We start from the raw sequence: 13,589 nt of genomic DNA, 5'->3' as shown, positions 1-13,589 counted from the left end.
ATTTTTCGCCAAAAAAAAAAATTCGACAATGCAATTCAGTACTTTCCGACAAAAAAACGAACTTTCAAAATACGACTTTTTGAAATTCGACTTTTGACAAATTCGACTTTTTTGCAATGATACACATGCTGCAATTCGACCAAAGTCTATTCAATGGAAGTTTGGAAATTCGACAACAGTGCTTTTAGACAGTAAATTCGTAATTTTCAATCCGCAACACTTTGGAGGGTGAAACTAATAAAAAAAATTGAAAACATGTTTTTTTTGTGTTTTTTTTTCTTGGTAATATCATATCTATTTATATTAGAAGGGATTAGGTACTTGGTTTGTCTTTTTTGGAGGCACAAGTATTATTTATATATTTTTAAAAATATTTTTATTTTTTTTTGGATGGAATGGTAAAATCCCTGAAAAAAATGGCGTGGGGTCCCCCCTCCAAAGCATAACCAGCCTCGGGCTCTTCGAGCTGGTCCTGGTTCTAAAAATGCGGGGGGAAAATTGACAGGGGTTCCCCCGTATTTTTAAAACCAGCACCGGGCTCTGCGCCCGATGCTGGTGCAAAAAATACGGGGGACAAAAAGAGTAGAGGTCCCCCGTATTTTATACACCAGCATCGGGCTCCACTAGCTGGACAGATAATGCCACAGCCGGGGGTCACTTTTATACAGGCGGCCGTGGCATTAAATATCCAACTAGTCATCCCTGGCCGGGGTACCCTGGGGGAGTGGGGACCCCTTCAATCAAGGGGTCCCCCCCCAGCCACCCAAGGGCCAGGGGTGAAGCCCGAGGCTGTCCCCCCCCATCCAAGGGCTGCGGATGGGAGGCTGATAGCCTTGAGTAAAATGACAAGAATATTGTTTTTTCCAGTAGTACTACAAGTCCCAGCAAGCCTCCCCCGCAAGCTGGTACTTGGAGAACCACAAGTACCAGCATGCGGGAGAAAAAAACGGGCCCGCTGGTACCTGTAGTTCTACTGGAAAAAAAATACCCAAATAAAAACAGGAGACCAACACCGTGAAAGTAAAACTTTATTTCATACGTCGACACACACATACTTACCTATGCTCACACGCCGACATCGGTCCTCTTCTCCAAGTAGAATCCAGGGGTACCTGAAAAGAAAAGATAAATACACTCACCTCATCCATGGTCCAGAGGTAAATCCACGAACTTGTCAAAAAAACAAACCGGACACCCGTACCTTGATTGAAGGGGTCCCCACCCCCCCAGGGTACCCCGGGCAGGGGTGACTAGTTGGATATTTAATGCCACGGCCGCAGGGCGCTGTATAAAAGTGACCCCCGGTTGTGGCATTATCTGTCCAGCTAGTGGAGCCCGATGCTGGTGTATAAAATACGGGGGGACCCCTACTCTTTTTGTCCCCCGTATTTTTTGCACCAGCATCAGGCGCAGAGCCCGGTGCTGGTTTTAAAAATACGGGGGATCTCATGTCCATTTTGTCCCCGCATTTTTAGAACCAGGACCAGCTCGAAGAGCCAGAGGCTGGTTATGCTTTGGAGGGGGGACCCCACGCCATTTTTTTCCGGGGTTTTCCCCCGTTTTTTTAATTCGCGGCAAAATCCGGCAAATCGGCCGTTTTTCGCCCGCGGGAATGTCGAATCCGTTTTTCATTGAATATGGTGAATTCCGGCAGCCACCTGCCGGAATTCACCTGTCGAATTGTGTCGAATTAAAAAACGGCGATAATTTGCCGCGATTCGCCGTGAATTGCATATACCCCTAAAAGTGCTGGAATGAATTATCAAAGAATAAACTTTTAATTACATACTGTCACAAAATCAAAAGAGATGTGAAAGTGAATATATCCTACCATTGAAAGCACTAAAGTGCAATATTGCAAATATACATGAATAAAATATACATAGTGACATTTACATATTTAAACAGAGCTTTGTTCAGAATGATGCCATATTCCCTCACCTTCTATATATCTGCGGTGGACGCTCAGTACCTGTGCAATGAAGCACCAGACTAGATGTTACCCCTTATAAAGGGAAAGGTGATGATGTCATCACATATCCTATTTTGATTGGTGCACAAATAAAGGCTATTTATAGCCTGATTATTAATGGTATAAACTAACCAACCTATGAATATTATCCTCTTATTATATAGTGAATTAATCCTAATGATAAAAGAGGATAAAATTCATAGGTTGGTTAGTTTATACCATTAATAATCAGGCTATAATTAGCCTTTATTTGTGCACCAATCAAAATAGGATATGTGATGACATCATCACCTTTCCCTTTATAAGGGGTAACATTTAGTCTGGTGCTTCATTGCACAGGTACTGAGCGTCCACTGCAGATATATAGAAGGTGAGGGAATATGGCATCATTCTGAACAAAGCTCTGTTTAAATATGTAAATGTCACTATGTATATTTTATTCATGTATATTTGCAATATTGCACTTTAGTGCTTTCAATGGTAGGATATATTCACTTTCACATCTCTTTTGATTTTGTGACAGTATGTAATTAAAAGTTTATTCTTTGATAATTCATTCCAGCACTTTTAGAGTCTGGGTTTAAAGATCAGCACTTTCATTATGTCAATCAATGAAACAGCTGGACTCATTAGAGTATTTAATTGCTATGGGCCAGAATGGTAGTAGTGATCAGCAATAGAGTTTTTTGTCTTAAAAACCTCCAATAAATGTTATACCTAAAAAGGGAGGTTGTTCTTTAAATTAGAGATGAGCGGGTTCGGTTTCTCTGAATCCGAACCCGCACGAACTTCATGTTTTTTTCACGGGTCCGAGCAGACTCGGATCCTCCCGCCTTGCTCGGTTAACCCGAGCGCGCCCGAACGTCATCATGACGCTGTCGGATTCTCGCGAGACTCGGATTCTATATAAGGAGCCGCGCGTCGCCGCCATTTTCACACGTGCATTGAGATTGATAGGGAGAGGACGTGGCTGGCGTCCTCTCCATTTAGATTAGGGTTGAGAGAGAGAGAGAGAGATTGACCTGAGGCTGTGATACTGTAGAAGAGAGTGCAGAGTTTAGTGACTGACGACCACAGTGACCACCAGACAGTGCAGTTGTTTGTTTTATTTAATATATCCGTTCTCTGCCTGAAAAAAACGATACACACAGTGACTCAGTCACATACCATATCTGTGTGCACTGCTCAGCCCAGTGTGCTGCATCAATGTGTATATATATATCTGACTGTGCTCAGCTCACACAGCTTATAATTGTGGGGGAGACTGGGGAGCACTGCAGTGCCAGTTATAGGTTATAGCAGGAGCCAGGAGTACATAATATTATATTAAAATTAAACAGTGCACACTTTTGCTGCAGGAGTGCCACTGCCAGTGTGACTAGTGACCAGTGACCTGACCACCAGTATATATAATATTAGTAGTATACTATCTCTTTATCAACCAGTCTATATTAGCAGCAGACACAGTACAGTGCGGTAGTTCACGGCTGTGGCTACCTCTGTGTCGGCACTCGGCAGCCCGTCCATAATTGTATATACCACCTAACCGTGGTTTTTTTTCTTCTTTATAGTCATACTAGTTACGAGTATACTATCTCTTTATCAACCAGTCTATATTAGCAGCAGACACAGTACAGTGCGGTAGTTCACGGCTGTGGCTACCTCTGTGTCGGCACTCGGCAGCCTGTCCATAATTGTATATACCACCTAACCGTGGTTTTTTTTTCTTTCTTTATACATACATACTAGTTACGAGTATACTATCTCTTTATCAACCAGTCTATATATTAGCAGCAGACACAGTACAGTGCGGTAGTTCACGGCTGTGGCTACCTCTGTGTAGGCACTCGGCAGCCCGTCCATAATTGTATATACCACCTAACCGTGGTTTTTCTTTCTTTCTTTATACATACATACTAGTTACGAGTATACTATCTCTTTATCAACCAGTCTATATATTAGCAGCAGACACAGTACAGTGCGGTAGTTCACGGCTGTGGCTACCTCTGTGTCGGCACTCGGCAGCCCGTCCATAATTGTATATACCACCTAACCGTGGTTTTTTTTTCTTTCTTTATACATACATACTAGTTACGAGTATACTATCTCTTTATCAACCAGTCTATATATTAGCAGCAGACACAGTACAGTGCGGTAGTTCACGGCTGTGGCTACCTCTGTGTCGGCACTCGGCAGCCCGTCCATAATTGTATATACCACCTAACCGTGGTTTTTTTTTCTTTCTTTATAGTCATACTAGTTACGAGTATACTATCTCTTTATCAACCAGTCTATATTAGCAGCAGACACAGTACAGTGCGGTAGTTCACGGCTGTGGCTACCTCTGTGTCGGCACTCGGCAGCCCGTCCATAATTGTATATACCACCTAACCGTGGTTTTTCTTTCTTTCTTTATACATACATACTAGTTACGAGTATACTATCTCTTTATCAACCAGTCTATATATTAGCAGCAGACACAGTACAGTGCGGTAGTTCACGGCTGTGGCTACCTTTGTGTCGGCACTCGGCAGCCCGTCCATAATTGTATATACCACCTAACCGTGGTTTTTTTTTCTTTCTTTATACATACATACTAGTTACGAGTATACTATCTCTTTATCAACCAGTCTATATATTAGCAGCAGACACAGTACAGTACGGTAGTTCACGGCTGTGGCTACCTCTGTGTCTGCACTCGGCAGGCAGTCCATAATTGTATACTAGTATCCATCTCCATTGTTTACCTGAGGTGCCTTTTAGTTGTGCCTATTAAAATATGGAGAACAAAAATGTTGAGGTTCCAAAATTAGGGAAAGATCAAGATCCACTTCCACCTCGTGCTGAAGCTGCTGCCACTAGTCATGGCCGAGACGATGAAATGCCAGCAACGTCGTCTGCCAAGGCCGATGCCCAATGTCATAGTACAGAGCATGTCAAATCCAAAACACCAAATATCAGAAAAAAAAGGACTCCAAAACCTAAAATAAAATTGTCGGAGAAGCGTAAACTTGCCAATATGCCATTTACGACACGGAGTGGCAAGGAACGGCTGAGGCCCTGGCCTATGTTCATGGCTAGTGGTTCAGCTTCACATGAGGATGGAAGCACTCAGCCTCTCGCTAGAAAAATGAAAAGACTCAAGCTGGCAAAAGCAGCACAGCAAAGAACTGTGCATTCTTCGAAATCCCAAATCCACAAGGAGAGTCCAATTGTGTCGGTTGCGATGCCTGACCTTCCCAACACTGGACGTGAAGAGCATGCGCCTTCCACCATTTGCACGCCCCCTGCAAGTGCTGGAAGGAGCACCCGCAGTCCAGTTCCTGATAGTCAGATTGAAGATGTCAGTGTTGAAGTACACCAGGATGAGGAGGATATGGGTGTTGCTGGCGCTGGGGAGGAAATTGACCAGGAGGATTCTGATGGTGAGGTGGTTTGTTTAAGTCAGGCACCCGGGGAGACACCTGTTGTCCGTGGGAGGAATATGGCCGTTGACATGCCAGGTGAAAATACCAAAAAAATCAGCTCTTCGGTGTGGAGGTATTTCACCAGAAATGCGGACAACAGGTGTCAAGCCGTGTGTTCCCTTTGTCAAGCTGTAATAAGTAGGGGTAAGGACGTTAACCACCTCGGAACATCCTCCCTTATACGTCACCTGCAGCGCATTCATAATAAGTCAGTGACAAGTTCAAAAACTTTGGGTGACAGCGGAAGCAGTCCACTGACCAGTAAATCCCATCCTCTTGTAACCAAGCTCACGCAAACCACCCCACCAACTCCCTCAGTGTCAATTTCCTCCTTCCCCAGGAATGCCAATAGTCCTGCAGGCCATGTCACTGGCAATTCTGACGAGTCCTCTCCTGCCTGGGATTCCTCCGATGCATCCTTGCGTGTAACGCCTACTGCTGCTGGCGCTGCTGTTGTTGCCGCTGGGAGTCGATGGTCATCCCAGAGGGGAAGTCGTAAGCCCACTTGTACTACTTCCAGTAAGCAATTGACTGTTCAACAGTCCTTTGCGAGGAAGATGAAATATCACAGCAGTCATCCTACTGCAAAGCGGATAACTGAGGCCTTGACAACTATGTTGGTGTTAGACGTGCGTCCGGTATCCGCCGTTAGTTCACAGGGAACTAGACAATTTATTGAGGCAGTGTGCCCCCGTTACCAAATACCATCTAGGTTCCACTTCTCTAGGCAGGCGATACAGAGAATGTACACGGACGTCAGAAAAAGACTCACCAGTGTCCTAAAAAATGCAGTTGTACCCAATGTCCACTTAACCACGGACATGTGGACAAGTGGAGCAGGGCAGGGTCAGGACTATATGACTGTGACAGCCCACTGGGTAGATGTATGGACTCCCGCCGCAAGAACAGCAGCGGCGGCACCAGTAGCAGCATCTCGCAAACGCCAACTCTTTCCTAGGCAGGCTACGCTTTGTATCACCGCTTTCCAGAATACGCACACAGCTGAAAACCTCTTACGGCAACAGAGGAAGATCATCGCGGAATGGCTTACCCCAATTGGACTCTCCTGTGGATTTGTGGCATCGGACAACGCCAGCAATATTGTGTGTGCATTAAATATGGGCAAATTCCAGCACGTCCCATGTTTTGCACATACCTTGAATTTGGTGGTGCAGAATTTTTTAAAAAACGACAGGGGCGTGCAAGAGATGCTGTCGGTGGCCAGAAGAATTGCGGGACACTTTCGGCGTACAGGCACCACGTACAGAAGACTGGAGCACCACCAAAAACTACTGAACCTGCCCTGCCATCATCTGAAGCAAGAAGTGGTAACGAGGTGGAATTCAACCCTCTATATGCTTCAGAGGTTGGAGGAGCAGCAAAAGGCCATTCAAGCCTATACAATTGAGCACGATACAGTAGGTGGAATGCACCTGTCTCAAGCGCAGTGGAGAATGATTTCAACGTTGTGCAAGGTTCTGATGCCCTTTGAACTTGCCACACGTGAAGTCAGTTCAGACACTGCCAGCCTGAGTCAGGTCATTCCCCTCATCAGGCTTTTGCAGAAGAAGCTGGAGACATTGAAGGAGGAGCTAACACGGAGCGATTCCGCTAGGCATGTGGGACTTGTGGATGGAGCCCTTAATTCGCTTAACAAGGATTCACGGGTGGTCAATCTGTTGAAATCAGAGCACTACATTTTGGCCACCGTGCTCGATCCTAGATTTAAAGCCTACCTTGGATCTCTCTTTCCGGCAGACACAAGTCTGCTGGGGCTGAAAGACCTGCTGGTGACAAAATTGTCAAGTCAAGCGGAACGCGACCTGTCAACATCTCCTCCTTCACATTCTCCCGCAACTGGGGGTGCGAGGAAAAGGCTCAGAATTCCGAGCCCACCCGCTGGCGGTGATGCAGGGCAGTCTGGAGCGACTGCTGATGCTGACATCTGGTCCGGACTGAAGGACCTGACAACGATTACGGACATGTCGTCTACTGTCACTGCATATGATTCTCTCAACATTGATAGAATGGTGGAGGATTATATGAGTGACCGCATCCAAGTAGGCACGTCACACAGTCCGTACTTATACTGGCAGGAAAAAGAGGCAATTTGGAGGCCCTTGCACAAACTGGCTTTATTCTACCTAAGTTGCCCTCCCACAAGTGTGTACTCCGAAAGAGTGTTTAGTGCCGCCGCTCACCTTGTCAGCAATCGGCGTACGAGGTTACATCCAGAAAATGTGGAGAAGATGATGTTCATTAAAATGAATTATAATCAATTCCTCCGCGGAGACATTGACCAGCAGCAATTGCCTCCACAAAGTACACAGGGAGCTGAGATGGTGGATTCCAGTGGGGACGAATTGATAATCTGTGAGGAGGGGGATGTACACGGTGATATATCGGAGGGTGATGATGAGGTGGACATCTTGCCTCTGTAGAGCCAATTTGTGCAAGGAGAGATTAATTGCTTCTTTTTTGGGGGGGTCCAAACCAACCCGTCATATCAGTCACAGTCGTGTGGCAGACCCTGTCACTGAAATGATGGGTTGGTTAAAGTGTGCATGTCCTGTTTTGTTTATACAACATAAGGGTGGGTGGGAGGGCCCAAGGACAATTCCATCTTGCACCTCTTTTTTCTTTTCTTTTTCTTTGCATCATGTGCTGATTGGGGAGGGTTTTTTGGAAGGGACATCCTGCGTGACACTGCAGTGCCACTCCTAAATGGGCCCGGTGTTTGTGTCGGCCACTAGGGTCGCTAATCTTACTCACACAGTCAGCTACCTCATTGCGCCTCTTTTTTTCTTTGCGTCATGTGCTGTTTGGGGAGGGTTTTTTGGAAGGGACATCCTGCGTGACACTGCAGTGCCACTCCTAGATGGGCCCGGTGTTTGTGTCGGCCACTAGGGTCGCTAATCTTACTCACACAGCTACCTCATTGCGCCTCTTTTTTTCTTTGCGTCATGTGCTGTTTGGGGAGGGTTTTTTGGAAGGGCCATCCTGCGTGACACTGCAGTGCCACTCCTAGATGGGCCCGGTGTTTGTGTCGGCCACTAGGGTCGCTAATCTTACTCACACAGCTACCTCATTGCGCCTCTTTTTTTCTTTGCGTCATGTGCTGTTTGGGGAGGGTTTTTTGGAAGGGACATCCTGCGTGACACTGCAGTGCCACTCCTAGATGGGCCCGGTGTTTGTGTCGGCCACTAGGGTCGCTTATCTTACTCACACAGCGACCTCGGTGCAAATTTTAGGACTAAAAATAATATTGTGAGGTGTGAGGTATTCAGAATAGACTGAAAATGAGTGTAAATTATGGTTTTTGAGGTTAATAATACTTTGGGATCAAAATGACCCCCAAATTCTATGATTTAAGCTGTTTTTTAGTGTTTTTTGAAAAAAACACCCTAATCCAAAACACACCCGAATCCGACAAAAAAAATTCGGTGAGGTTTTGCCAAAACGCGTTCGAACCCAAAACACGGCCGCGGAACCGAACACAAAACCAAAACACAAAACCCGAAAAATTTCAGGCGCTCATCTCTACTTTAAATACGGTTTCATTATAAAATGCATCAATTATCCTAAGGGGCCCTATACACTAGCCGATCCGCCGACAAGCTGCCCGACGGCGGAGACGGCCGACGAGCGACCCGGCGGCGGGGGGGCAGTGACGGGGGGAGTGAAGTTTCTTCACTCCCCCCGTCACGCGGCTGCATTGAAGTGCAGGCAAATATGGACGAGATCGTCCATATTGGCCTGCATGCACAGCCGACGGGAGACCAGCGATGAACGAGCGCGGGGACGCGCATCGTTCATCGCTGGAGCCTCCACACTGAAAGATATGAACGAGTTCTCGTTCATTTATGAACGAGATTGTTCATATCTTTCCAAAAATCGGCCAGTGTGTAGGGCCTATAAGTCAAAACTGATATCATTGACTAATTAAATATCTGATAATGACCATTCACTAATTTGCCCTTAATATGAATTTATTAGGTTTCCTTTCTAAGTGACCCTTCAGTACCTTGGTTTCCGAATTTTTGTACAAGTTATCTCATCACAAGGTATGTGAGGGGACATTATGATATATTTTTATTACATATATAATATGAACACTCAGTATATATGATGAGGTCAATATTTTTCCAATTAGGCCACACTGATTGTTCATCAGAAAGCCTCGGTGTTATATTGAAGTTTCCATCATGCATGTATGAACAAGTTTTGTTGCATTATACCGTTTGTATAAACTACTGTACTTCTCAGCTGCTTGAGGTAGGACCCAAGATTCAATTGTAATTTTCTTCCTTTTCATTCTGTCTGCTCTGATATATCCTTGTTCTATTATAATGATATGTTCCTCATATATTTTGATTGAATGTATTATGCATTTTATTATTAAGGAACAATTATTTTTAGTTCTGATAAGATTTTTTACAATTGTAGAGATACCCCTGATGAAGTCTTTTGTATAAGACAAAACGCGTTGGGTTGTCTGTGTTGTGAAGCTATCTCCGAACCAACTATAAGGAGAAGGAGGAGATTGTTGTGATCCTTCAACATTTGTATTCAGCGCTAAGAGTCATACATCTCAAAGTGTGGAATAATATATCTCCTCTGTATTAATTTGAATATGTTTTTAATAAATGTTTTATGATGGAACATGTTATTTTCAAAAAAAAGTATTAACCAATTAGGGGTTGGAATAGTGGGAGTTGATGTGACCCCCTGGCGCCAATTCTTCTATTGTTGTATATTCCTTATTTCCAGTCCCTTCTAACAGGGGACTTAGTTGAATCAGGCTGCCTATACCAAATAGTTTACGTACGTATTTATTCAGGGTGACAGGTTTTACAAATTAGCGCAAAGGGAGAGTATTTGTTTGATATATATATATATATATATTCATTCCTCGGTGCAGCATTGATTTACAAAACATTAATATATAATTGAATAAAACACATCCTCTTCTAACCTATTAGAAAAGCCAGTTATTGGAAAACAATCTGTTATGTTGCAATATTCTGCAAAGGTAACAGATGCAATATAATGCGCCATAGAAACAAAAGACTGTTCAAAGAATACGTCAATAGGCAAACATGACAAAGATAACATAAAAATACTACCAAAAGTTAAATTACATTTTACTACATCAAAACACCACAATATAAAAACGGGGTCATACCTTCTGGTCAGGGGCAGTTGGGCTCAAAGTGCTGTTCTGTGGTTGTGATATTAGTCCGTTCTCATTTACTTGCACATTCATTTTAAGATCTATAACCAAATACAAATGGGCGTAAAATACGGATTTAAACACTGCTACTTCTAAAGCTGCGTAATATCAGGAAAAGTAGGGTGCATGCGGAGAGAACCTGACCAAGTACTTTTGTGTAAGTGGGTCTCACAGTAACTAAAGATGTGTCTTCATACCTCTAGCCTCAATACACCAATACACCATGCAGTGAAAAACCAGGTCTCGGGCAACTCTGCTAGCACTGGGATTTTTTTTGTTACAGAAAATGCATCTCAGTCGCAAGTTGATGTGACTAAAGGCCCATACACACTAGCCGATATATCTGCCGTTCTCTTGAACGGCCGATATATCGCGGGACCATCGGCCAGTGTGTACGGCCGATACGTCTGTGAACTCCGTCGTTCACAGATGTATCGCGTCGGCCCCACAGCACAGCCGACGGCCAATATATCTACCGATATTTTGGCGCGTCGTTGTGTGTGTACAGGGCGGTCGGCCGGCTGACCGCCCGTACACATGCTGCGACGGCCGGCGGTGATTTGACAGCTGAACTGGGCGGGCGTCATGACGTCAGTCCCCGACGAATCGGGCAGTGTGTATGCTCAACACACTGCCCGATCCGTCCATAGATATATCTGCAGATCAATTGATCTGCAGATATTTCTATTAGTGTGTACCCACCTTAAGATACACTGCGAGATTGTGCGGATTAATTTGATATGTGATACCAGTATCTGTGCAACGGAGTCCGTATATGAAACAGACAGGACTTGGCATTGATAAAAAATAAACCTGCGACAGCTGCATCACAGCACTGGGCATACAGATTCAGAGACACAGTCACACAGATATACAAGTGTTGCATATCAAATTAATCAACAGTGTCTCCTGGTGTGTCCTAATAATTTCACAAGCAAGATGCATTTTTGACAAAAAAAAAAAAAACTGCTGATGCTGCTAAGAGAGACTCATGGAACCCGGTGTGCTGAGAGGGGCTGATTGGGGTCACTGCAGCAATGATATCTGTTAATAAAAGCTGAAGCAGCCTGTTTTAACGGATTACAGCAGTGCACAATTTGTGCGCGCTATATAAATAGCTGGTAATAATAATAATAATATTTGTATAATAACAAATGGCAGGCGACCAGGAAACAAATACTGGCTAGGGGAAAGATAAAGGGTAGTCAGACATGGGAACTCTCCAGCACGGACAATTCATTAACTTTGTTTAAAAAGTTGTTTTTATGCCTTCCTTACAATAATTACTACACATTGAGTCAAAACATGTAAGGAAAGGATAAAGTGGATACAGCCTTGATGCGGGTTGATTTTGTCTATTTTTTTTTTCACAGAAACATTTTATATAGTACTTTGACTGGAGTTAACCAGCTATTTTCCACATACATATATCAGGATTTTGGTACTTACCGATAAATCCCTTTCTCCGATTCCACAGGGGCCACTGGAGCGCAGTTACAATGGGGAAATAGTAGGCAGTAATTGGGAGCTAGCACTTTAAAATTCTAACACTGTGGCTAGCTCCTCCCCTACTATGTTCCCCCTCCAAGCCAGTCTACGTAAAACTGTGCTCGAGGAGAGCTGGAATAAACAAACCTTAAGGTAGAGGAGGTTAATGCCGCCATGTAAACCAGGATAACACAAACCAAACCTGGAACAGAACCTAACAAAAAAAGGTTAACCTGAACCCAACAAGCAGTCACATAGTGATCTGCAAACTATTAAGCAAAAAAGGAGGAAACAGCGCTGGGTGGGCGTCCAGTGGCCCCTCTGGAATCGGAGAAAGGGATTTATCGGTAAGTACCAAAATCCTGATTTCTCCTTCATCCACTAGGGGCCACTGGAGCGCAGTTACAATGGGGACGTCCCAGAGCTCCCAAAACGGGTGGAAGAGCGCTGAGAGTCCTGTAAAACCGCTCGGCCAAACTGCGATGCAGAGGCCGCAAAAGTGTCAAACTTGTAGAATTTGACAAACTTATGTCGGCCTGACATAAAGTAGTCATGGGGACCCCACGGGCAGCCGCCCACAAAGGTACCACAGAGCGCGTAGAGTGCGCTGAAATTGAAGATGGAGGTTCCCGAGAAACTGACAAATAAGCTTGTCTGATGGTCAGTCGAATCCATCGAGACAAAGTCTGCTTAGAAGCCGGCCAACCACGGCGGGCAGCATCGTAGAGAACAAATAAGGAATCTGACTTCCGAATATCTGAAGTCCTATCCACATAGATCTTGAGCGCCCTGACAACGTCCAATGATCTCTAATCCGGAGAGTCCACCGAGAGTGCCGGAACCACAAGCAGCTGATTGATGTGAAAATCAGACACCACATTAGGTAGAAAAGACATACGAGTACGAAGCTCGGCCCTATCCGCATGAAACACCAGGTAAGGAGACCTACAAGAGAGAGCCCCAAGTTCCGACACCCGTCTAGCTGAAGCCAGCGCCAGGAGAACCACCTCTTTCCAGGTGAGATATTTTATCTCCACTGATTCCAGGGGCTCAAACAATGAAGACTGCAGAAAAGAGAGGACCAGATTGAGGTCCCATGGTGCTGTCGGAGGGAGGAAGGGAGGCTGTATTAGAAGAACCCCCTGAAAGAAAGTCTGAACTTCCGTCAGCAAGGCTAACTTTTTTTGGAAGAAAATCGAAAGAGCAGAGACCTGCACCTTTAGTGAACCCAGTCTTAGGCCTGCTGAAAAACCTGCCTGCAAAAAACGGAGAAGGCGGGCTAAGCGAAACATGGAAGGAGAAAATTCTCGACGCTCACACCAGGCTACATAAGCCTTCCAAATGCGGTAGTAGTGAGAAGATGTGACTGACTTTCTAGCCCGAAGCATAGTAGGTATAACTGTACGAGGAATCCCCTTCCTTTTCAAGA

The 13,589-nt window shown here is 44.8% G+C and overlaps 1 protein-coding gene across 6 annotated transcripts in view; it reads right to left on the bottom strand.

The window, feature by feature from the left end:
• PPP1R12C (protein phosphatase 1 regulatory subunit 12C) overlaps positions 1-13,589 on the bottom strand; it is a 404,850-nt gene that overhangs the window by 119,830 nt on the left and 271,431 nt on the right. For all 6 annotated transcript variants that reach the window (XM_063942836.1, XM_063942835.1, XM_063942838.1 and 3 more), the window contains exon 9: positions 10,625-10,713. In XM_063942836.1, coding sequence (XP_063798906.1) covers positions 10,625-10,713 — 89 coding nt within the window. The remainder of the gene's footprint in view (positions 1-10,624; positions 10,714-13,589) is intronic.

The sequence above is a fragment of the Pseudophryne corroboree genome, chromosome 10 (assembly GCF_028390025.1).
Source record: "Pseudophryne corroboree isolate aPseCor3 chromosome 10, aPseCor3.hap2, whole genome shotgun sequence".
Lineage (NCBI taxonomy): Eukaryota > Metazoa > Chordata > Amphibia > Anura > Myobatrachidae > Pseudophryne > Pseudophryne corroboree.
Note: the sequence above shows the minus strand (reverse complement) of the source record. Positions and strands in the feature narration are given on the sequence as shown.